Here is a 25,784-nt window from a genome sequence, read left to right on the forward strand (position 1 = left end):
ACATATACAATGTACACGTCTCTATATGTTACATATACAATGTACATGTCTCTATATGTTACATATACAATGTACATGTCTCTATACAGTATGTTACATATACAATGTACACGTCTCTATATGTTACATATACAATGTACATGTCTCTATACAGTATGTTACATATACAATGTACACGTCTCTATATGTTACATATACAATGTACACGTCCCTATATGTTACATATACAATGTACACGTCCCTATATGTTACATATACAATGTACATGTCCCTATATGCTACATATACAATGTACATGTCTCTATATGTTACATATACAATGTACATGTCTCTATATGTTACATATACAATGTACATATCACTTTGTGTTCAATACATAATGTAGATACAATGTACATGTCTCTATACAGTATGTTACATATACAATGTACATGTCCCTATATGTTACATATACAATGTACATGTCTCTATATGTTACATATACAATGTACATATCACTTTGTGTTCAATACATAATGTAGATACAATGTACATGTCCCTATATGTGATATACAATGTACATGTCCCTATATGTTACATTTACAATGTACATATCCCTATATGTTACATTTACAATGTACATATCCTTATATGTCACATAATTGTATAATGCATATACAAAGTACATGTCCCAATATGTTGCATATACAAACAATGTACCTATCATTAATGATACATATAATCAGTTTTCATTACTGCATGTTTGAGTGTTTTGGGAGAAAGAAGGCATCAAACTTGTCAGAATTTGTCATTATCTACACAGTATAAAGATTATCAATACATCAAAATAAATTTGTTGCCATTTACACTGCATGAAGATTGTCAAAACATCAAAATAAATGATATATCTTGTACATAACACATTGTATTGTCATCAAATGGGTAACTACTTGTTGAACATACGCAACATCTCACAAAATCAATATTAAAATCAAAAAATGTAACTAAACCTGTAATTGATGACAATTCTAAGTTGATGATACAGTAAAATTAATAAAGTAGACAGAGATTCTTTCAAACATCAGTACCTTCAAACAATATACAAAACATGTAGCGATTGACAGACATTGCAATGATGAAAATGTACATTTTGTATGCACTATATTTTACAGATCTTACAGATCTAAACTCCATAAAGTCTTTAATTTACTGGGTTCAATTTTCATCAATGTCATCAGAAAATGTGTCAATTTATAAGATTAGAAATCCATTTAGATTTTAATTTACCTTGCCATGAAATGACAATTCTTGTCTGAAGATTTTACTAGTATATGTGATTAAGATGATAATTCCTACACCACGATTTTACTAGTATGTGATTAAGATGATAATTCCTACACCACGATTTTACTAGTATGTGATTAAGATGATAATTCCTACACCACGATTTTACTAGTATGTGATTAAGATGATAATTCCTACACCACGATTTTACTGTATGATTAAGATGATAATTCCAGTGTCTTAAGATTTCAATAGAACGTGATTGAGATAATAATTCCTGTCTAAGATTTTACAAGTACAGTGTGGTTGCATGGTCAGCTCCAGATCTTTACTGGTCATAACCAGTATTGAATGAGTTAGCTGGACGACTGACCTGGTCATAACCAGTATTGAATGAGTTAGCTGGACGACTGACCTGGTCATAACCAGCATTGAATTGGTTAGCCGGAGGACTGGCCTGGTCATTTGCAAACTGTGTTGGCTGTTGTTGGGTCACAACCAGCATACCTGTCAATATACAATATAAATCTTATCATACCATAAATGTAGTAATTAGAACTGACAAGGTGTACTAATGTTCTTTTTTCAATCATTAAATATTGTGCACAATTGTTTGAAACCAAAGTGTATGGAATTTGAGCAAGTGATGTATATAGAGGATATTATATGGTTTCCCGTTGAGTATAACATATATTTCACGAGTATGACAGAACATTGATATTTGTTCGAGTGCGAAGCACCGTGAAAAATATTGATATATTCTGTCATACTCTGGCAAAAACAATCTGGGGCATAAATTATAAATTTATATCATGACTATAATGCATTCCACGTTTGAAAGATATCGGTTGAAAAATGAAGATCTCCAGACGGACAAAAAACATGCCATAATACTCCTGTCCAATTTGATGTGTACATGTATGTATAGAGAAATAAACAATAATTAACTATGTTTATAATGACAGAAATTGCACTGACAAATTAAATGCTGTTTTCACATCTAGAAAGAGTTATAGAATACTTTTTCACAATGTAACATGCTGGTGATCATCTCTTATACAAAAGATATTTAAATAATAACACATGCCTTGTGATGGTGGTAGCATGACTGTTCCACTGGTTCTGTTACGACAACAAGCACAGCAACAACACACACAGCAAGTGATGATTCCTCCTACTATGGCAAGGACAACCAGAAATGGAATGTACCTGTAACATAGAAATATTTTAACAAATGTAGAACACAACATGTAATGTCAGATGTAATATGAAATGTCCGATAGACACGATGTAACGTGTAATGACAGATGTGGTGTGTAATGTCAGATGAAGTGTGTAATGTCAGATGTAGTGTGTAATGTCAGATGTAATATGAAATGTCCGATAGACACGATGTAACGTGTAATGTCATATGTAGTGTGTAATGTCAGATGAAGTGCGTAATGTCAGATGTAACATGTAATGACAGATGTGGTGTGTAATGTCATATGTAGTGTCATGTCAGATGTAACATGTTATGTCAGATGTAGTGTGTAATGTCAGATGTAGTGTGTAATGTCAGATGTAGTGTGTAATGTCAGATGTAACATGTATTGTCAGATGTAGTGTGTAATGTCAGATGTAACATGTAATGTTAGATGTAGTGTGTTATGTCATATGTAGTGTGTTATGTCAGATGTAGTGTGTAATGTCATATGTAACATGTAATGTCAGATGTAACATGTTATATCAGATGTAACATTTTGTCAGATGTAACATGTCATGTCAGATGTAGTGTGTCATGTCAGATGTAGTGTGTAATGTCTGATGTAATGTGTTATGTCAGATGTAACATGCATTGTTAGATGTAATATGCATTGTCAGATGTAGTGTGTAATGTCAGATGTAATTTCAGATGTAATGTCAGATGCAACATGTAATGTCAGATGTAACATGTTATGTCAGATGTAAGTGTGTAATGTCAGATGTAGTGTGTAATGTCGGATGTAGTGTGTAATGTCAGATATAACATGTTATGTCAGATGTAGTGTGTAATGTCAGATGTAATGTCAGATGTAACGTGTCATGTCAGATGTAGCATGTCATGTCAGATGTGTGCAATGTCAGATGTAACATGTAATGACAGATGTAGTGTGTTATGTCAGATGTAGTGTGTTATGTCAGATGTAGTGTGTAATGTCAGATGTAGAGTGTAATGTCAGATGTAACATGTAATGTCAGATGTAGTGTGTAATGTCAGATGTAACATGTAATGTCAGATGTAGTGTGTAATGTCAGATGTAGTGTGTAATGTCAGATGTAGTGTGTAATGTCAGATGAAGTGTGTAATGTCAGATGTAATGTCAAATATAACATGTAATGTCAGATGTAATGTGTAATGTCGTATGTAACATGTAATGTAAGATATAGTTGTAATAACAGATGTAGTGTGTAATGGCAGATGTAGTGTTTTATGTCAGATGTAACATGTAATGTCAAATGTAACATGTTATATCAGATGTAACATTTTGTCAGATGTAACATGTCATGTCAGATGTAGTGTGTCATGTCAGATGTAGTGTGTAATATCTGATGTAATGTGTTATGTCAGATGTAACATGCATTGTCAGATGTAATATGCATTGTCAGATGTAGTGTGTAATGTCAGATGTAATTTCAGATGTAATGTCAGATGCAACATGTAATGTCAGATGTAACATGTAATGTCAGATGTAGTGTGTAATGTCAGATGTAGTGTGTAATGTCGGATGTAGTGTGTAATGTCGGATGTAGTGAGAAATGTCAGATGTAACATGTAATGTCAGATGTAGTGTGTAATGTCAGATGTAATGTCTGATACAACATGTAATGTCAGATGTAACATGTTATGTCAGATGTAGTGTAATGTCAGATGTAATGTCATGTCAGATGTAACATGTAATGTCAGATGTAACATGTAATGTCATATGTAGTGTCATGTCAGATGTAGTGTGTTATGTCAGATGTAACATGTCATGTCAGATGTAGTGTGTCATGTCAGATGTAACATATAATGTCAGATGTAGTGTGTAATGTCAGATGTAACATGTAATGTCAGATGTGTTTAATGTCAGATGTAGTGTTTTATGTCAGATGTAGTGTGTAATGTCAGATGTAACATGTTATGTCAGATGTAGTGTGTAATGTCTGATGTAGTGTGTTATGTCAGATGTAACATGTCATGTCAGATGTAATATGCATTGTCAGATGTAACATGTTATGTCAGATGTAACATGTCATGTCAGATGTAATGTGTAATGTCAGATGTAGTGTGTAATGTCAGATGTAATGTGTAATGTCAGATGTAGCGTGTAATGTCAGATGTAGTGTGTAATGTCAGATGTAACATGTCATGTCAGATGTAGTGTGTTATGTCAGATGTAACATGCATTGTCAGATGTAATGTGTAAAGGCAATTCGAATCAGTCACTTGATAGAGACTTTGTTTCAGGTACTTGGCCTAAAAATCTTGTGTGATGGTGAACAGATGGTAAAGGGAGAGACTGCCTCGGAAATTTGAAAAATTACTTAAACTGACGATATAACTAAATGACCAATTATCTATTTCTAGTAATACACATCCAGCGAACAACTGTTTGTTAGAATCAAGTACCTATACTGGACCATACTGATGTTATAATAACTTACTAAACCCTATAAATACATATATATAGCTATGAAAAAACTCTAATTCTTAGTGTCCAGTATGCATTTACCAGGTATAAAAATTTTAAGATTTGAAACACTAATTGGTAAAGTATAAGTGCTTTCATTATAAATTACCTGGGTATATATTATATATATCATGGGTATCTGTGCAATAGTCCAGAATATTTGACACAAGGTACTGGCAATCGACCGCTGTTCTATTACACGAGGCCGAAGGTGTTCATTACATGTAATTCGCACTTGACCAAATTCCGAAATGTCATAGATATATAGGTGTTCAATAGTTTGTAAGTAACCATGCTATAGTCATTTTAGCCGTACAATAGTTCAAAATATACCTTATGGATATAGTTAAGGAAAATCAAATACATTTTGTAATAAATATATATACATATATATATATCTACATGAACATCATCCATACATTAGTGGTCAATTTGACATATAAAAACGTCAAAAGTATCAAATTATGTAAATACTTGTATTCACCAGCATTTTAATTATAACTTAATCACCCAAGGATATGAAAAGTGACTTTTATTTAAACAACATAACAGAGGTGTGTTCAGGATGGCGAGTAAGCGCTTTCGAACAGACATGAACGTGCAAGCGCTCTTGAGTGCATGCGTACTAATCCATTGAGCTGTTCGCCAGAAATACCTAGATGACATCCAATGCATTGAACATGGAGAAACTGACTTTAATATGCGATGACAGGAGCTTGTCACAGGACAAAACTAAATCAGTGACCAAGCTTGTCACAGGACCAACTAAATCAGTGGCCAGGCTTGTCACACGACCGACTAAATCAGTGGCCAGGCTTGTCACACGACCGACTAAATCAGTGGCCAGGCTTGTCACAGGACCAACTAAATCAGTGGCCAGGCTTGTCACAGGACCAACTAAATCAGTGGCCAGGCTTGTCACACGACCGACTAAATCAGTGGCCAGGCTTGTCACAGGACCAACTAAATCAGTGGCCAGGCTTGTCACACGACCGACTAAATCAGTGGCCAGGCTTGTCACACGACCGACTAAATCAGTGGCCAGGCTTGTCACACGACCGACTAAATCAGTGGCCAGGCTTGTCACACGGCCAACTAAATCAGTGGCCAGGCTTGTCACACGACTGACTAAATCAGTGGCCAGGCTTGTCACACGACCGACTAAATCAGTGGCCAGGCTTGTCACACGACCGACTAAATCAGTGGCCAGGCTTGTCACACGACCGACTAAATCAGTAGCCAGGCTTGTCACACGACAGACTAAATCAGTGGCCGAGCTTGTCACACGACCAACTAAATCAGTAGCCAGGCTGTCACACGACCGACTAAATCAGTAGCCAGGCTTGTCACACGACCGACTAAATCAGTGGCCAGGCTTGTCACAGGACCAACTAAATCAGTGGCCAGGCTTGTCACACGACCGACTAAATCAGTGGCCAGGCTTGTCACACGACCGACTAAATCAGTAGCCAGGCTTGTCACACGACAGACTAAATCAGTGGCCGAGCTTGTCACACGACCAACTAAATCAGTAGCCAGGCTGTCACACGACCGACTAAATCAGTAGCCAGGCTTGTCACACGACCGACTAAATCAGTGGCCAGGCTTGTCACACGGCCAACTAAATCAGTGGCCAGGCTTGTCACACGACCGACTAAATCAGTGGCCAGGCTTGTCACACGACTGACTAAATCAGTGGCCAGGCTTGTCACACGGCCGACTAAATCAGGGGCCAGGCTTGTCCCACGACCGACTAAATCAGTAGCCAGGCTTGTCACACGACCGACTAAATCAGTAGCCAGGCTTGTCACACGACCGACTAAATCAGTGGCCAGGCTTGTCACACGGCCAACTAAATCAGTGGCCAGGCTTGTCACACGACCGACTAAATCAGTGGCCAGGCTTGTCCCACGACCGACTAAATCAGTGGCCAGGCTTGTCACACGACCAACTAAATCAGTAGCCAGGCTTGTCACACGACCGACTAAATCAGTGGCCAGGCTTGTCACACGACCGACTAAATCAGTGGCCAGGCTTGTCACACGACCGACTAAATCAGTAGCCAGGCTTGTCACACGACCGACTAAATCAGTGGCCAGGCTTGTCACACGACCGACTAAATCAGTGGCCAGGCTTGTCACACAGCCGACTAAATCAGTGGCCAGGCTTGTCACACGACCAACTAAATCAGTGGCCGAGCTTGTCACACGACCGACTAAATCAGGGGCCAGGCTTGTCACACAACCGACTAAATCAGTGGCCAGGCTTGTCACACGACCGACTAAATCAGTGGCCAGGCTTGTCACAGGACCAACTAAATCAGTGGCCGAGCTTGTCACACGACCAACTAAATCAGTAGCCAGACTTGTCACACGACCGACTAAATCAGTGGCCAGGCTTGTCACACGACCGACTAAATCAGTGGCCAGGCTTGTCACACGACCGACTAAATCAGTGGCCAGGCTTGTCACACGACCGACTAAATCAGTAGCCAGGCTTGTCACACGACCAACTAAATCAGTGGCCAGGCTTGTCACACGACCGACTAAATCAGTGGCCAGGCTTGTCACACGACCGACTAAATCAGTGGCCAGGCTTGTCACACGACCGACTAAATCAGTAGCCAGGCTTGTCACACGACCGACTAAATCAGTGGCCAGGCTTGTCACACGGCCGACTAAATCAGGGGCCAGGCTTGTCACACGACCGACTAAATCAGTGGCCAGGCTTGTCACACGACCGACTAAATCAGGGGCCAGGCTTGTCACACAACCAACTAAATCAGTGGCCAGGCTTGTCCCACGACCGACTAAATCAGTGGCCAGGCTTGTCACACGACCGACTAAATCAGGGGCCAGGCTTGTCACACGACCGACTAAATCAGGGGCCAGGCTTGTCACACGACCGACTAAATCAGTGGCCAGGCTTGTCACACGACCGACTAAATCAGTGGCCAGGCTTGTCACACGACCAACTAAATCAGTGGCCAGGCTTGTCACACGACCAACTAAATCAGTGGCCGAGCTTGTCACACGACCGACTAAATCAGTGGCCACTGTCATTCCGGTAAGATGGATGTATCATTAAAAATAACGACAAACATGCATTGCAAACTGGAAAATTAACACAAACACCTCACCATGTACTTTACACTGTTAACATACAACATACATATCTTTGAATGCAAGCACGAGCATGCTCTACCGTTCAGGATTGCCAGTTTATTGTCATGCGAGCGCTTACGTGAGCGTGCCCAATCCTGAACACACCTCTAAAAGACCAATTTCCAACCCTTTCCTTCAGCTCGTTATGGAGTAAAAACCAAACTAGTTGAATTCCAAATGAACACAAAGAAAGAAAATAAGTATTGTATCACTGTGTCTCACCAATGTGCCGTGATCCAGGCCATACACATTCCCATCCTCATGCCTTCAGGTGCTTGTTGACGGATGTCATCACAGCAGTCATACTGGGCCAAGTTGAAGCAGCAATAGTTGTCACACCATTTTTGATCACTGGATACTTCCTGTCCAATGATATTGTAGTGGGCTTTGCAGCACTCCCCACTCTCTCCAAGTCCGACTGAAACATGGAAAGCTCTCAGGATATTTATAGACATACAAAAAATGTACCTGTCTATAAGGCCACTTAATCTAAGTCATGTCAATGGTGTTGTGTAAGATGACAGTTATCAAAGATTACTATTTGTCCAAGTCATGTCAATGGTGTTGTGTAATATAACGTGACAGTTATCAAAGATTACTATTAATCCAAGTCATGTCAATGGTGTTGTGTAATATAATGTGACAGTTATCAAAGATTACTATTAATCCGAGTCATGTCAATGGTGTTGTGTAATACAAGAGGCCCAGAGGGCCTGTATCGCTCACCTGGTTTCATGAGATATGAAACAAGAATGATGCTTAAGTATATTTGTTGCTGGTATTGCTATGTCAATATATATCATAAGCATTTTATATGGGTACATGTACATTGGTTTTATTTTAATACTAAAAATGCCAAAAGGTACATTAATCCATGAAATGAAATTGACTTTTGGCGCGACCCCATAGGGATGCTACCACACAAATGTGAGTGATATCCATTGCTTAGTTTCAGAGAAGATTTTGTTTAGACCAATTGGCCCCTTTTGGCCCTGCCCTCTGCCCCCTGGGAGTCAGCTCCTTCCTTTATACAATTTTGAATCCCTACCCCAATAGGATGCTAATAGTCAAATATGAGCTGTTTCAGAGAAGTTGTTCATATCAATTTAGCCAAATTGACCCCTTTTGGCCCAGCCCCTCAGCCTCCAGGGGGTCGGCCTCATCATTTGTACAATTTTGAATCCTTAACCAAAGTGAATGCTACCAGTCAAATATTAAAGATATCCATTGCTTATTTTCAGAGAAAAAGTTGTTTATATCAATTTTGCCAAAATAACCCCTTTTGGCCCCGCCTCTTAGGTCCCCTGGGGTCAGCCCTGTCATTTGTACAATTTTGAATCCCTACCCTAGGGGGTTGCCACCTGGCAAATATGAGTGATATCCATTGCTTAGTTTCAGAGAAGAAGTCGTTAATATCAATATAGCTTTATTGACCCATTTTTGCCCCGCCTCTCAGGCCCCTAGGGAGTCAGCACCACCATTTGTACAATTTTGAATCCCCACCCCATAGTGATTGCTTCCAGGCAAAAAGGAGCAATATCCTTTGCTCGGTTTCAGAGAAGAAGTCGTTTATATCAATACAGCCAAATTGACCCCTCTTGGCCCCGCCCCTCAGGCCCCCCGGGGGTCAGCCACACCATTTGTACAATTTTGAATCCCCACCCCATAGTGTTGCTACCAGGCAAATATGAGCAATATCGTTTGTTCGGTTTCAGAGAAGAAGTTGTTTATATCAATATAGCCCAAATGACCACATTTGGCCCCGCCCTTCCGGCCCCTGGAGGTTAGCCCCATCATTTGTACAATTTTGAATCCCCACCCCAAAGTGATGCTACTGACAAATATGAGTGATATCCTTTGCTCGGTTTCAGAGAAGAAGTCGTTTATATCAATATGGTAGCTATATTGACCCATTTTTGCCTTGCCCCTCAGGCCCCTAGGGGGTCAGCACCACCATTTGTACAATTTTGAATCCCCACCCCATAGTGTTGCTACCAGGCAAATATGAGCAATATCGTTTGTTCGGTTTCAGAGAAGAAGTTGTTTATATCAATATAGCCCAAATGACCACATTTGGCCCCGCCCTTCCGGCCCCTGGAGGTTAGCCCCATCATTTGTACAATTTTGAATCCCCACCCCAAAGTGATGCTACTGACAAATATGAGTGATATCCTTTACTCGGTTCCAGAGAAGAAGTCGTTTATATCAATATGGTAGCTATATTGACCCATTTTTGCCTCGCCCCTCAGGCCCCTAGGGGGTCAGCACCACCATTTGTACAATTTTGAATCCCCACCCCAAAGTTATGCTACCAGGCAAATATATTATTATGAGTGATATCCTTTGCTCGGTTCCAGAGAAGAAGTCGTTTATATCAATATGGTAGCTATATTGACCCATTTTTGCCTCGCCCCTCAGGCCCCTAGGGGGTCAGCACCACCATTTGTACAATTTTGAATCCTCACCCCATAGTGATGCTTCCAAACAAATAGGAGCAATATCCTTTGCTCGGTTTCAGAGAAGAAGTCGTTTATATCAATATGGCCAAATTGACCCCTTTTGGCCCCGCCCCTCAGGCCTCTGGGGGTCAGCACCACCATTTGTACAATTTTGAATCCCCACCCCATAGTGATACTTCCAGACAAATAGGAGCAATATCCTTTGCTCGGTTTCAGAGAAGAAGTCGTTTATATCAATATAGCCAAATTGACCCCTTTTGGCCCCGCCCCTCAGGCCCCTGGGGGGTCAGCCCCATCATTTGTACAATTTTGAGTCCCCTACCCATAGGGATGCTTCTGACCAAATTTGGTCAAATTCTGATCAGTGGTTATGAAGAAGAAGTCAATTGTTGACGGACGGACGGACGACAGACGACGGACGGACAGACGACGGACGGACAGACGCCACGGTATGGCATAAGCTCACCTTGGTCCTTCGGACCAGGTGAGCTAATAATGTGACAGTTATCAAAGATAACTATTAATCCAAGTCATGTCAATGGTGTTGTGTAATAACGTGACATTTGCTGAATGTATTCATGGTCACCTCGGTAATGTGTATGGTATCAAAAGAGAGAAAACATCCAAATCTAATGTCAAGCAGTTCTATACTAATATAACACTTCATCAAGTAATGTTACTCTATGGTATTAAATATGATGAGAGAAAAAAACAACCAAATCTAATGTGATTTAGTTCGTACAAAGTACTTCATTTAAACAGCACATTACCCTGGTTGTTATGACAAAACATCTTTACTTTAAAGGTATTTTGTTTATGCAGTAAAAGTTATTCAAATATATCAAAAATATATTGCTTTTGACTGCTATCACAGTGTGACCTTGACAGTTATAGATCAAGGTTAACTTATTCACTTTGTCAAACTTGATAGCCATTTGTCTCATGATATTTTGTTACTCACTAAATGCCTGGCTTCTAATTATTCAGATTTGTTTTTAAAGATTTTAACACATTTGACCTATGTGACCTCAGGACTTTTTCTTCATGGTTTGGAGTGGGCCTTTTTGTCTCATTTTGGGAGAAAACTGGTGGATTGTGAAGACTTTTTCAGGAGTAAACAATGACCAATATATGGAAGAAAACAATTAACAGCAAAACAAATACATATTGTCAATTGGCCATATACAACATACATACATCAAGACCAATCTAGACCTACCAATCAATGACCTTGACCCATTGCTTGTTTTGTATGTTTCTTTCTTTCTCTTGAAATACACTCTAAAATCTGAAACTGTTTTCCCTGTCCACAAATTTTGCCACTTACCTTTTGATTTTTGGGGTGAGCTGGTAGCTTTAATACCATACTGATTAACACTGTGATTTTTGGGGTGAGCTGGTAGCTTTAATACCATACTGATTAACACTGTGATTTTTTTTTGCAACTGGTGAAAATAATCAATGGGATTACATCAATTTGGGTGTTAATTTACTGTTAAATATAGAACAGCTACATTACACTCTAAAATGGCAAAGATTGGCTTGACTTTCAATATTAATTGAATTATCTATAGAAAAATGCATGTTTACAAAATGCAGCCAAAGGTCTATTAGATATATACTTTTGTGTGTGTCTGTATGTATTGTACAAAAATTGGAATTTTGGATGTCACTGAAACAACTTAATAAGTTAGTTATAGATAGTGGTTAATAACATGACTGCATTGAAACTTTTAATGACAGCTGGAGACACCATAGTCAGTTAGAGAATGCATTTTACACTCTATTCCAAGTTTTTTATAAGGTGGTCTGGTGGTGGTAGCTTTCAATTGTCATGTTCGGTGGGAGCCACACAATTTCTCTGATGGTCATGCCGGAGAGCAGAGTAGGTAGGGTTACTAGGGTATGAATATTCAGATGGGTAAATAGGGTATGAGTATTCAAATGGCTTAATAGGGTATGAATATTCAGATGGTTTAATTAATAGGGTGTGAATATTCAGATAGGTTAATAGCGTATGAATATTCAGATGGGTTAATAGGTTATGGATATTCAGATGGTTTAATTAATAGGGTATGAATATTCAGATGGTTTAATTAATTGGGTGTGAATATTCAGATAGGTTAATAGGGTATGGATATTCAGATGTACCCCATATCAGCTGTAAGGATAGGTATAGATATTTTCGTCAGATATACTGTATACACGTAATGAAACGCACAATTAAATTGACGGGCCTTAAGATTCTGTTGTATCACAAATTGTGTACGGGCCTTAAGATTCTGTTGTATCACAAATTGATTTACACAGAGACAGGTAAACGCGTCTCTGATTTACAGTGGACAATAACTATTAGCTGCGATAACGTACAATGTAGCTCTGGATTCCTGCCGGAGAGCAGTGTAGGCAGGGTATGAATATTCGTTCTAAATAACTATTAGATATAAATACATTATAAACATTTTATACGTAGGCCATGGGAACGTTATGAAATGTGTAGCTACAGTAAACAATGTCCTATTATTAACAAGGGGCAATCCGGTCCACCCAATTTACGAGATTCCCATTGCAATTTACGACCGGGTGGTTATTAAAGCCGTCGTCGAATGCCTACAAGGCTACATGTACATGTACAATATATGTTAATTTGTGCCGTGCTCTTTGTTTCGTGTCAAAACTTACCCAGACACACCAGCGTTACTATTGCAACACCAACAACGTAGGTCTTTGTAGAGCCGTCCATTTTGTAGATTCTAGTTCTCGGCGATGGACTGAAACGTAACAAGCCTGGGACAAACGTTAACACACACAGCACTGCGCAGTTTTAACTGCAGTCTATAAAAGCGCCTACCATAACAAGGGCGAAGCGACTCAACTGTGTTGGTTGTAGATGTTTGTGTGTAGCTACAACTTGACAGATTCTATATTTTGCATGTTTTTCCAAAGTTAAGAGGACTCGCCTAGCTTATATACATTGTGTGTGATAGGCATTACACAGACTGTTCTACTAGTATATAACTAGCATATAATATCTGTCTACAGGGACGTCCCTGCTATATATCAGAGACATATAGATATACATGTCCCTGCTATTTATAACCAATGATTGACTCCAAGAAAATGTTATTTTTTTTACAAAGTTTACTCCTCTAGATTTCTAGACGTAGATATAACGCATACATCTATACTACCGTTACTAAACAACGTATACATGTGTAACCCCATAGTAAAAACTGGACATCTGATGTCTGTTTTGAAGCAATTCCCATAAAATAAAAGGCTCTGTCTAACAATGGTAAGCACACACAGCCGCGGCACTAGTCATTTTCTCTGAAACCACAGAAAACGAAAGTAACACCGATATTATGTTGTTTCTGAAAACATGTCCCGACAGAGAATAGATATTGCTAATAATTTATAATGCGAACTAATTATGATAAGGTGTATACTATATTATGCGTGTGTATCAGGGACATAAATAATGTTTAGACTCTCCAAGACTGACTTGTATTTGTGCACTGAGCCGTGAAGGCCTGACTACATTTTATCTCTACTACATATATACCAATTAAGTTAACCTTTTAAAAATCGTTTGCTATTAAACGTATTCAGCTTTTCATTGATTCAATAATGAACAAAATCGGATAAGTACGTTTCGGGGGAATTTGCTAAAAATAAACTATATTTGTCACTGATTTGATGCAATATTTTGATAACTTTATAATTTATAACAAAAATATGTTTCAAAAACTTAAAGGGTTTTGGACACATAGGGTATTTTTCCATTTTCTGTTAGCCCGACCCCATAAATGTTGGCTGACACAGGTTTTACCTCGCCATACAAAGCTGTTTATCTATTTTAGGCCAGTAGGGGGATATTGCTGCTGGCTGAAAAATTTTAATGAGCTAGGTGGTCACGTGGTCCGACGCGTCATCTGGTTCACATCACCAGTATCACTAGGCTAGAATCTGCCTTGTTATATGCATTTATAGAGGGAAACTTCAAAAAGCCCCATATTATTTTGTAAACATTGAAAGCAATGACAGTGAATGTCCTGATTTTATCATCTTACATGTTTAGATTTTCTTTCCACACCTCATGTCTGTAATTGTATAATCAAAATAGTAGACCAGCGGACAATATCATAACCTTGGTTATTTACTAATATCACATGTCATCTGTTTATTTATTTTTTTATTTTAAAAACTCAAACAATGGCATATACACTATAGGTCTACTCAGAGATGTAAATATCACATATATGATATATACATCTCTGGTCTGCTATACAGTGTGGTGACAAAATGATCTCACTTGTGAAGTCTTTTTACGGTGATTAATTTTCCTAGCCTTGTTAACCATTTTATTTTTGGCATAATTTGATAAGATTTTGTACACTTTTAAGAACATGTTTTACCCTTTCCTGACGTAATATTAACATAAAAATATCCATTTCTTAATTTTGCAGGATAAAGATTTGATAAAAATGCAGTAGTTTGAAATACAGTTGTCTCATCCTGATGTAATTTAATTAGATAGTACGTAATCACAGAACTGATTTTTTTTTATCGGAGACGATACATGGGTTTTTTGTTCATTGAACTTTGAGGATTTCCTTTGTACATATTAAATCAAGAATTTTTAAATATTGGTTGAAATTAAAGCGTCCAGATAATTTTTTACTCAAAGCATGTTATGATGACATGTTGGAAACTAAATATCCTTGGATTCTTTATTTAAATCAGTAACTTTGAACTGTCAGTCTTGGGTAAATGTTTGAAGAAATCAGTTACTGTTCTGATCAATTTTACAGTAATGTATTCAAACAACGTCCTTTTTTGACAATTTCCTTAAAGAATGTTTTATGAAGGTTATGAAGGAAATGTATTTGATGTGGTGAAAATGCTACGCAGACATTCGTATTGATTTGATTAAAACATATCATTTTAAATACTGTAGTATGTTTAAACGTATTCAGTTACTCAAAGTAGAAAATATGAAAGAACTTAACAATTTAGGAATATATTTATCACTAGCAAATAAACTAAAGGAAAGATTTTTTATAAGATTTTAATTAGAATATATTCATTTTTAATGATTATTTCTCTGTTTCCCTGTAACAAATCTGACAAATTAGCTGATTGAATTATAAATCATGTAAGAGTGGATGCCTTTGTCCATTAATGTTATATACTATTTTATCCAATAAGTTGTAAAACTTATGCAATAAAGTTGAATTTAATACAGTTGTTTAATGAATAACGGGATCATCACTGGAGTACAATTCGGCCAGTGAACGTTTTACTGAAATTTTTCTTGATTTTGCTCGTAGATCGATACCACATAAGGAAATTACTGTAAGACCAAACGATAAGCCCTGGATGTCTTCAGACCTTAGAAAAAATATGAGAGCTCGTGATAGATTTCGGAAAATAGCCAAACGTACCAATCATCCACGGGACATAGCTAAATTCAAAAATCAGCGAAATAAAGTGAATAATATGAAAAAGTATGCACGACAGTCTTTTTATGAAAATGTTGGAAATCTTATTGAGTTTTATCATTCGTCTGATCCTAAAAACTATTGGCGACTTGTCAAAAGATTGATGGGGAATTCTGAGACATCACGTCCTATCCCTACTTTAGTTGATCCAATTTCGAAACGTTTATTAGTCGATGATAAGGCCAAATGTAATGCATTGAACGACTATTTTTGCAGTATCACTAGCATAGATGACAACAATAACGATGTTCCTTTGTTAGAACCTAAATCAGAGAGTTCTTTTGAGTTACCTGTAATAAGTCAAAATGACATATCTGATGTTTTGATGAATTTAAAACTTGGTAAAGCTTCTGGCTCTGATGAAATTAGCCACCACATGTTGAAGTATACTGCTAAAACTGTATGTAGACCACTTGAATTGCTTTTTAATTTGTCGTTATCAACTGGTATTTATCCCGATACTTGGAAATTTGCTAAAGTGATACCTCTTTTTAAGAAGGGTGATAGGCATTCTCCTTCTAATTATAGACCTATATCACTTTTGTCCTCTGTTGGTAAAACATTTGAAAGAGTTATCTTCAAGTATTTACATAATTATTTTCTTGAAAATTCACTTTTCTATCAGTATCAATCAGGATTTAGCCGGGTCACTCGACCGTATATCAATTAATTGATTTATATCATAACATTTGCCTTGATCTAGAAGAAAAAAAACATTCTTGTTTAGTTTTCTGTGATATTTCTAAAGCGTTTGACAGGGTTTGGCATAAAGGTTTATTAGTAAAACTAAAGTCATACGGGATATGCGGAAATTTTCTATCATGGATTGAAAACTACTTAACCAACAGACGACAAAAAGTTTTTATAAATAATTGTTTTTCGGATTTTGGTTTGATACATGCTGGCGTCCCTCAAGGTTCCATTCTTGGGCCTCTATTTTTCTTAATATTTATCAATGATATCTCAGAAATTCTTCAATCTACTGCACGTCTTTTCGCTGACGACACCTCTTTGAAAGTCTCTTCATCTTCATGTCTAGAAATACAAACAGTTTTAAATAGAGACCTGGATGCTTTAAACAGATGGGCAAGTACTTGGCTAGTTACTTTTAATCCAAATAAGACGGAAGTTATTTTTATTTCTAATTCGGATAACGTTGATGAAGATCTGGAACTGATTTTTGATGGTCATTTTTTAAATTTTAGTAGTAAGCATAGACATCTTGGAGTTACATTAAATTCAGATGCTAAATGGGTAGATCATATAAATGAAATTTATAAGTCGGCTATGGGAAAAGTAAATATATTGCGAAAACTTAAATATACATTAAAGCGTGATGCTCTTTTACGAATTTATAAAACTTATATTTTACCAGTTTTAGAATATGCGTGTGAAGTTTGGGATGGGTGCACTTCAAGTGATTCAGAAAAGTTAGAGAAGGTTCAGCGGGAGGCAGCTAGGATAATAACAGGGTTACCATTATTTGCTAGAAACGAGTCATTGTATTCAGAAACAGGTCTAGAATTACTTTCAGTTAGAAGGAAAAGACGGAAATTACAATTAGTTTACAAAATGGATAGACATCAAACTCCAAACTACATTACAAATTTACTTCCCTCTACAGTCGGTGAAAACAGACAGAGTCTAAGAAATAATGAAAAATATAGAATCCCAAATTTCAGACTGTCTATTACAAAACAATCTTTTCTACCTTCCTCTTTGACGATGTGGAACTCTATACATTCTGATATTAGATCCATGCCTTTTTCTGCTTTCAAGTCAGCATTAGCCCCTAACTTACCATGCTCAGTACCCCCTTATTACTTAATTGGTGATAGAAAACTTAATATTATTCACACTAAATTAAGACATGAATGCAGTTCCCTTAATCATGATCTTTACCGTTCAAATCTGGTCCAAAACTCAAATTGTGTAAATTGTGGCTATTATTGTGAGAATGCCTATCACTTCTTCTTTGAATGTCAATCTTACACAAATGCTCGAGTTGTGCTTTTAAATCATTTAAGTGATTTAGATATAAATATATCTTTAAGATTATTACTTTTTGGAAATGAAAATATGTCTTTGGATTTAAATTGTGTTGTATTTAACAAAGTACAAAATTTTATAAAATCCAGCGGAAGATTTTAACAAGATTTTAACAATACATGTATTTAACATGTTTGAAAATTTTATTGACTTTGTTATATTATTTTGTGTGAGTGCCTAATGTTATGTAGGCCTATATCTCTTTCGTACTGCAGTTGATCAGTCTGTAATATCATCTGTTGTCTATGTAACTATTGTAAGGAAATGGCTTCATAAGTTGTAATAACTTGTGCCAAATCCTATTTGCAAATATGTGTAAATAAAATATGTTTAAAGTCAGACTGGAGTACATGTAACCAATTCACTGTTGTAACCCAATATATTAATGTAAAGTATTCCCACATCACAAAACCTTTGGTAGATAGTGTGTAAATAGTGATTTAATGCGACATTATAACGTTAGTTATACTATCATCTCGGCAGCAGTGAACCTGTGACGTAGGAGGCTGACCGACCTCGTTATCAGAATGAAATTTTGCATATAGGTCAGTTGTCCAGATGGGCCCATGCTGTGCCCTGTATCTCAGCGTGTATATACACAACCCCAGGAGTGTGAGGGTTATTTGACTGGCTTTTCAGAAACTAACCTATAGACAACTTTAACCTTTTTGTGTCTAAAACCCTTTAATCAGTGCACGTGAAATTCATTCAGCTTTTTACAGGAGAAAATTGATCGATTTCATCGTCAATAGTAAAACTGGATGACTGGATGTCATTTACTATTTTATTTAACCTTTGTTTATTATTGTCTAGATAACTTTTCATTTCGTGTTCCTCGTCAACATTCCTGTATACATACTATTGTGCTGATTTATTAACATAATTGTTCGTCACATCGTTAACAACAGAACTGCTAGACTCATTAGTTGTTGTAAATAATTGTTTCTTGGAGCGACAAAGAATACGTCAAATGCCGGCGTCATTGGTGACATGGGCTGGTTGTCTACCCTTAGCAAACAGAGGATTGAAGTGTTCAGGTTCTACTGTCGTGTGAAGTCTGCTAACCCTGACAATTTACTAAGAAAGATTCACAACTGGTCCATGCGAAGGCGTGATTCGTAGAAATATTTGTCTTAAAAGTTCAAATTGGCAGACACTTCTTTTTACAAAAATTAATAGAAATAAGTTTTTAACGTTAGGAAATAGATATATTGAATATAATATCAAAAATGTACTTCATAACAAATTTTGGATTGATGTTTTTAATGCGTGGAATATATTAAGAGGGAAAATTGAAATATTTATGCCAGAACAAATATTATCTCTACCAATTTGGTATAATGATTTAATAAAAATAGGTAATAATACTGTATATTATAAGCAATGGTTTGATAAAGGTGTGATTTTTATAAATGATTTACTTAAAGAAGATGGCAGCTATCTTCAACAGAATGAATTTAATGAAGCTTTTAATTTAAATACTAACTTCCTTGATTATAATGGTATTATATTGGCAGTCAAACGATTAGGATGGAATTTTGAAAAAAAACTTACATTACCATTGATACCACTGTATATTGATATTGTTATTAAAAGTAAAAAAGGTACAAGAGATATGTATAATGTATTGAATAAAAATAATGTATTGCCTACAGGCCAAGCAAAGTGGGACACCATATTTGGAAATATACCTATTGAAGAATGGAAAAAAATATACAGATTGCCTTTTGACACAAATAAAAATTCAAAACTACAATGGATGCAATTTAGAATTAATCATCATGTCTTAGCTACAAACACTTATTTGAAAAAGATTCATTTTGTTCAGTCTGATTTGTGTAATTTCTGCTTCATAGAAAAAGAAACAATACAGCATGTACTTTGGGAATGTAATAAAGTCCAAAATTTAATTATGGCTTTCCAAATTTGGTTGCAAGCTACTTGTAATGAGACATTTAATGTATGTAAAAAAGATTTCATTTTTGGTAAAATAGCACAAAACCCACACCAAAATAACAGAGCAGAAAATATTATAATACTAAATATGAAGCACTATATTTATTGTCAAAAGTGTTTAGGTAAAGCTCTGTACTTACCCACTCTAATTAGTAACCTTAAAACTTCATATAACATCGAGAGATACTTAGCAAAAAAATGTGACAAGGAAGCTACTTTTATTGAGGATTTCAGTGCTTACCATTCAGCTTTTAGAAAATAAATATAACCATTACATTAAGGTAGTGTCTTTCATTATGAAATAGATTTCAATTTACCAACGTAATTAATTTTTATATTTTTTCAATTTGCTTGTGTTTTTGTTGGACTAGTTTCTTTTCCATTAAATGTTTTTATTAGCAATAGTCAGTTATTTTTTTGTCACCCTTTCAGAAATTGCCTTTGCTTTCGTCGGAAATCTCGTTCCCTCTTCTCTTCTTCCTTTTATGTTTCCTTTCTCTCTTATCTTTGTATTTCCTTTTCAAAATCAGCTTCTACTTTTTATCCAAACTATCCCCCAATCCCATTTTTCAATTAGCTCCAGGCAATATATTCATTGGTTGATTGTTTTCAATTCTACATACACTATACTGCCCAATAATTAAGAATGTAATAGTAGATTATAATAGATTTAAAATACACCAAAAATGTAGGAGTATTCATAAAAATTGATTACATGTACATAATTAAGAGAGTATTGATGTATATGTTTGTCTGGAACTAAAAAAAAAAAAAAAAAAAAAAAAGAAAGATTCACAACTGGTCCATGCGAAGGCGTGATTCGTGGGACGCGCGGGTAGTGAAACTCGGGAAAAAATACAGTATCGAAAACGTATTGGAATCTGCCGTCAGACCCACTTATCACACTGTAAACGCCATTAAACTTAAAGTTCAACAAAAAGACGAAAGTTCCTGGTTCGGACAAATTTGGAACGATCGTGGTCTTGTGTACGGTAATAAGTTACGGACTTACCGGAAGTTAAGAAAGACCGCAAACCAGAACATTATGCTAAACAGTACTAACCAAGTTACGTTGTGGTAGTGCTCCTTTAAGGATCGAGACTGGTCGTTTCAGTATACCTCAAACTCCTTTAAACGAACGATTTTGTGTATTTTGTACAAACAGTGTAGAAAATGAAATTCACTTTTTGTGTGAATGTCCTATGTACAGTGATCTAAGACTTAATCTTTTTCATTCTATGGAAAGCGTCTGCGAAAATTTTAAAGAATGTGATATCAATAACAAGTTTAATTTATTAATGGATAATTCATATATTCAGTATTTATTAGGTAAAGCAATATTTTTAATGCTTCGTAGAAGAAGAGTGTTTTTAAGATAATGCGTCTTTTTATCTATTCAAATGTACATGTATATCAGTAGTATTCTATGCTTTTAGTCTATGTAATATTTTTAGATGCATGTCCCTGTGTATTTGATGAAATATAGTTTTAATGACACAAAGTGTCTCGTAAGCCAGTAATGGCTGGATGTTGATATAGTTTTATGTATTTTGAAAAGTTGTAACTGATATGTGTATATATTATCATGTGACACTATAATAAAATATTTTATTGATTTTTGTAAAATTGGGGCATGATCAGACCATTCGTTGAAATCGCTCACCGTCAACTCATGAACTACAATTATGTATCTTCAACAGATTTTTAATTACCTATACACACTATCCCCTTGCCCCACACCGATTGTGCACATCAGGGACGAACATAAGTTACACGATGCATTCGGTTATAAACACTGTGCAAAAAAAGGCATGTCGTTTCTTTCTTGGTGTTGGAAAATATACATGTACCTCCAATATCGCTATATACAAAAGGTGATATGGGGCTGAGGTCGTGGCTTATACCATTGTGTATATATTTACAGAGTAAAATACGTACTACATTGGTCATCTCGACAACGACGAGGATGGAATACAACATTACAACGTCTATGTGATGAAATTAGTATTAAAAGATAATCGTGAATGACAAACTCGGCTTTACAACGACCGTAACAATGTGAACGGAAACAAGCTTCGTACGTACAGATGGTCAAGACTGACGTCACCGTCGAATGTTACGTCCGAGTGGACATGCCTAGACAGCACAGACGTAACCTCGCCCTTTATCGAGCGGGCTCATTTCCCCTGGCCGTAGAGACAGGTCGATATGCCAGGCCGTCCGTTCAACTATTGAACAGACTTTTGCACCAATTGTGATCAAGTAAAAGTAGAGGATGAAAAACACTTCCTTATAGAATGCAAGTTATATAATTACATAAGAAATGATTTCTTTGAAAAATGTTCACATGTTATTGATGACGTTTTAAACATGGATTTGGATAATAAATTTATGAATATAATGAAAAATAGTGTTCTCCAGCCAACAATTGCGAATTATATTACTGCCTTCTTTAATAGAAGAAAACTTTTCCAAAGACTTTAGGATTCATTAGTATATATTAGTAGAACTGAATTCAAGTTATGTGTGATGAACGACGTTTTCCCGTTTTATACCCAAAGTACAATACACTGTGAATATGCTCTGAAATGATACATTTTTAGTCCCAGCATATGAGTGGATTAATTTCAAATAGTTAAAGTGAAGGATGAGAAACATCTTCTAATAGAATGCAAGTTGTAAATATGATGAAAATGGCGTTCTTTATCTAACAATTGCGAGTTGTATTACTGCCTTCTTTAATAGAAGAAAACTTTTACCTGGAGTTGAATATTCATTTGTATATATCAGTAAGTTATATGTGCAATGAAGGATGTCTTCACGTTTGATATCAAAGTACAATACACAGTGAATATGCTCTGATATGATACTTTTTTCTAGTCACAATGTATGAGTGGATAATTATATGTCAATTGATTGCGAGTAATTTTATGAGTTTTAGTGTTTCATAGCGTCTCATATGTCAAATAATTATGGCTGGGTATGGATCACTTTTATTTGTACATTTTATAAATGTGAATTGTATGTTATTGTTGATCCATGTATGACACTTTAATACATGTATGTGTGTATATATTTTTTATTATTACAGTTATATGTGCACTAATTAAGTTTTTGTAACTAATGATTTGGAGGAAATTTTGTATAAATAATCATTGATATTACGTAATTGCCGCTTACTGTTCATAACGTAGTAAATAACAAATCTTATCGAAATATACTTCCTTATTATGAACTATTGGAATCGTCCAATCTTTTTCATCAATGGATTAGTAATAAGCGAGGTGTTTAGCCCTTGCCGCATACCACAAACTCCTTATGGTTTAAACAAGCCATGGTTTGATGATAAGTGTGGACGGTTGTATAATTCTTCCAAACGTACCATTTCTCTTTAATGCTGATAGGTCTCCATTTCACAGATTATCCCTGGTTAATGTAAAACGTAAGTATAAATGTCATGAACGTATGGTCAAGCGCATCTTCGCTATAACCAAGGGTTACTCTTCGCTAAGCCCCATTTCACGTGAAATGGAGCTTAGCGTAGAGTAACCCTTGGTTAGCGAAGATGGGTCAAGCGTAGATATCTCGGGTCAGAGGGCGATCGTATTTTCAGTATTTCAATAAAAAAAAAACCTGTTAATAGAAAAAGTGATTTAAGTCTCTCTGAATTTTATGACCATTTTTAGGTCATCTGACCCGAAGGGTCAGGATGACTTATAGTCATCATGTTTTGTCCGTCGTCGTGCGCCGTGCGTAAACTTTTCACATTTCAAACTTCTTCTCAAGTTCCACCAGTGGGATTGAGCTGAAACTTGCCTGAAATGATGCTAGGATGATCCTGACCAAGTGTTGTTATTTTTCGGGTCAGTCTGAAATCCAAGATGGCCGCCAAAGCCGCCATTTTGAAAACACATTTGAAACTTCTTCTCCAGTTCCAATCGTGCCATTGAGCTGGAAATTGGTGAGGATGTTACGGAAGGAGAGCCAACAAAGTGTTGTTATTTTTCGGCCAAGTAAAAACTTTGACATGGCAGCCATGGCGGCAATTTTGTAACATGATTGCGCAATCATGGTTCTTCTGAACAACACCTATTTCAAATTCCATCAGTGGGATTCAGCTCCAACTTAACATGATCTGTCCTCCACATACAGCAGTGCTTTGTTTGTACATTGTTGTAAATATGTTTTCCTCTGTACATCTAATTTTGTGAAGAGAAATGAAATAAAAGTTTGAACGAACAGAGAACTGAACATTTATATGGTGTAAGCATACGTCTGGCCACTGAATTTCGCAAATCTTAAATTCGTTAACATAAACAGAAGTATTGATTGTCAATTTGTTAGAGTTATATTAGGCCCCGAACTACATTGTATGATGTTCAAATCAGCTAGGAACTTACCTTTAGCTTTTGGGGTCTTTGGGGAAATATTATCACTGTTCTTAGGTTTGTTGGGGAAATTGTAGGTATCTCTCTATAGCCTGTCTTGTGGGGAACACGTATCACTGTTCTGAAGTATGCGTAGAATTAGGAATTAGTAAGTACAAAAAAAGTATCTCTCTATATACGCAGTCTTGTGGGGAACACGTATCACTATTCTTAGGTTCTCTCTCCATTGTGATTAATATTTATCGCTGTTCTGAGGTTTATTGTGAATTCGTAGATATCACTTTATATAGCCTGTTTTGTGGGAAATATTTATTACTGATCTGATTTTTAGGGGGAATAAGTAAGCAATCTCTGAATAGCCTTTTTCTGTGAAATAGTTATTCGTAACTATCTCTCTATAACATGCCTGTGGTTCATATTTATCAATGTTCTGATGTTTATGGTGATTCGTAGATATCACTTTATAAAGCCTGTTTTGTGGGGAATATTTATCACTTTTCTAAAAACTGCTGTGTTTTCGAAACTAGGTCTCTCTAGCCTGTCTGGTAAGAGTATTTTTTTACTCATTTTTTTTATTGGAACCATATGGATGCTTTGGCATACAGACACACGGTAGCTTCGCCACTAGATGCATGTATTTTTGGGGGGTTAAATGATCGTTCATATCAATAGACAATGATTGAACAAAACTACATTTTTAAACTTGGGATTGTACTCGGAAATCAATCAGTTTTTATATTTGTAACATGACTAGCCATTGGTTCATTCTGAGGTGTATTTTATAAGGGCAATAAAACACGTGAACCGTCGGATTATTTAGCCAGAAAGTAGTCCATTTGACTAGGCCTACATTCTTAGGGAACCGAACACTCACCAATATTCGCTTTTATTATCCCCCGCGAAACGCGTTTGCGGTGGATATTAAATTGGGCTCCGTCCGTCCTTCCGGCCGGCCGTCCGAGATTCTTTTTCGGGCTATAACTCCATTACCATTCAACGCAGCTCCTTGAAACTTTCTGTATATATAAGGCTAGTGCCCTAGTTGTGCCTTTTGCTATTGCGGACCTTCCATTTTCGGTATTTTTTCTGTCACCATGGAAACTTAGTCACAAATACCAAATTACTGTTTCCGTTTGTTTCCGGGCTATAACTCAAAAACCATTCGATGCAACTCCTTGAAACTTTCTGTATATATCAGACTAGTGCCCTAGTTGTGCCTTTTGCTATTGCGGACCTTCCATTTTCGGTATTTTTTTCTGTCACCATGGAAACTTAATCAAAAATACCAAATTACTGTTTCCTTTTGTTT

The 25,784-nt window shown here is 36.4% G+C and overlaps 1 protein-coding gene across 2 annotated transcripts; it reads right to left on the minus strand.

Annotated features, from left to right (window-relative positions):
* Positions 1-257: 257 nt before the first annotated feature.
* On the minus strand, positions 258-13,429 carry LOC117328893. Of its 2 annotated transcripts, XM_033886496.1 has the most exons (5): positions 13,261-13,429; positions 8,342-8,537; positions 2,351-2,472; positions 1,637-1,770; positions 258-1,594 (listed from the first exon to the last, which is right to left on the minus strand). In XM_033886496.1, the coding sequence occupies exons 1-5, from the start codon at positions 13,319-13,321 to the stop codon at positions 1,592-1,594; spliced, it is 516 nt and encodes a 171-aa protein (XP_033742387.1). In that variant the 5' UTR covers positions 13,322-13,429; the 3' UTR covers positions 258-1,591. The 2 variants fall into 2 exon arrangements, with proteins under 2 accessions (XP_033742387.1, XP_033742386.1); XM_033886495.1 differs by having other exon boundaries at positions 258-1,770; positions 13,261-13,428.
* Between the last annotated feature and the right edge of the window lie 12,355 nt (positions 13,430-25,784).

The sequence above is a fragment of the Pecten maximus genome, chromosome 6 (assembly GCF_902652985.1).
Source record: "Pecten maximus chromosome 6, xPecMax1.1, whole genome shotgun sequence".
Lineage (NCBI taxonomy): Eukaryota > Metazoa > Mollusca > Bivalvia > Pectinida > Pectinidae > Pecten > Pecten maximus.

Coding starts and splice junctions, on each gene's coding strand:
- LOC117328893 (XM_033886495.1), bottom strand. CDS start 13,321: ATGGACGGCTCTACAAAGACCTACGTTGTTGGTGTTGCAATAGTAACG. Junction 8,538..13,260: donor AGTAACGCTGGTGTGTCTGG/GTAAGTTTTGAC, acceptor TCCATGTTTCAG/TCGGACTTGGAGAGAGTGGG. Junction 1,771..2,350: donor CATGCTACCACCATCACAAG/GCATGTGTTATT, acceptor GTATATTGACAG/GTATGCTGGTTGTGACCCAA.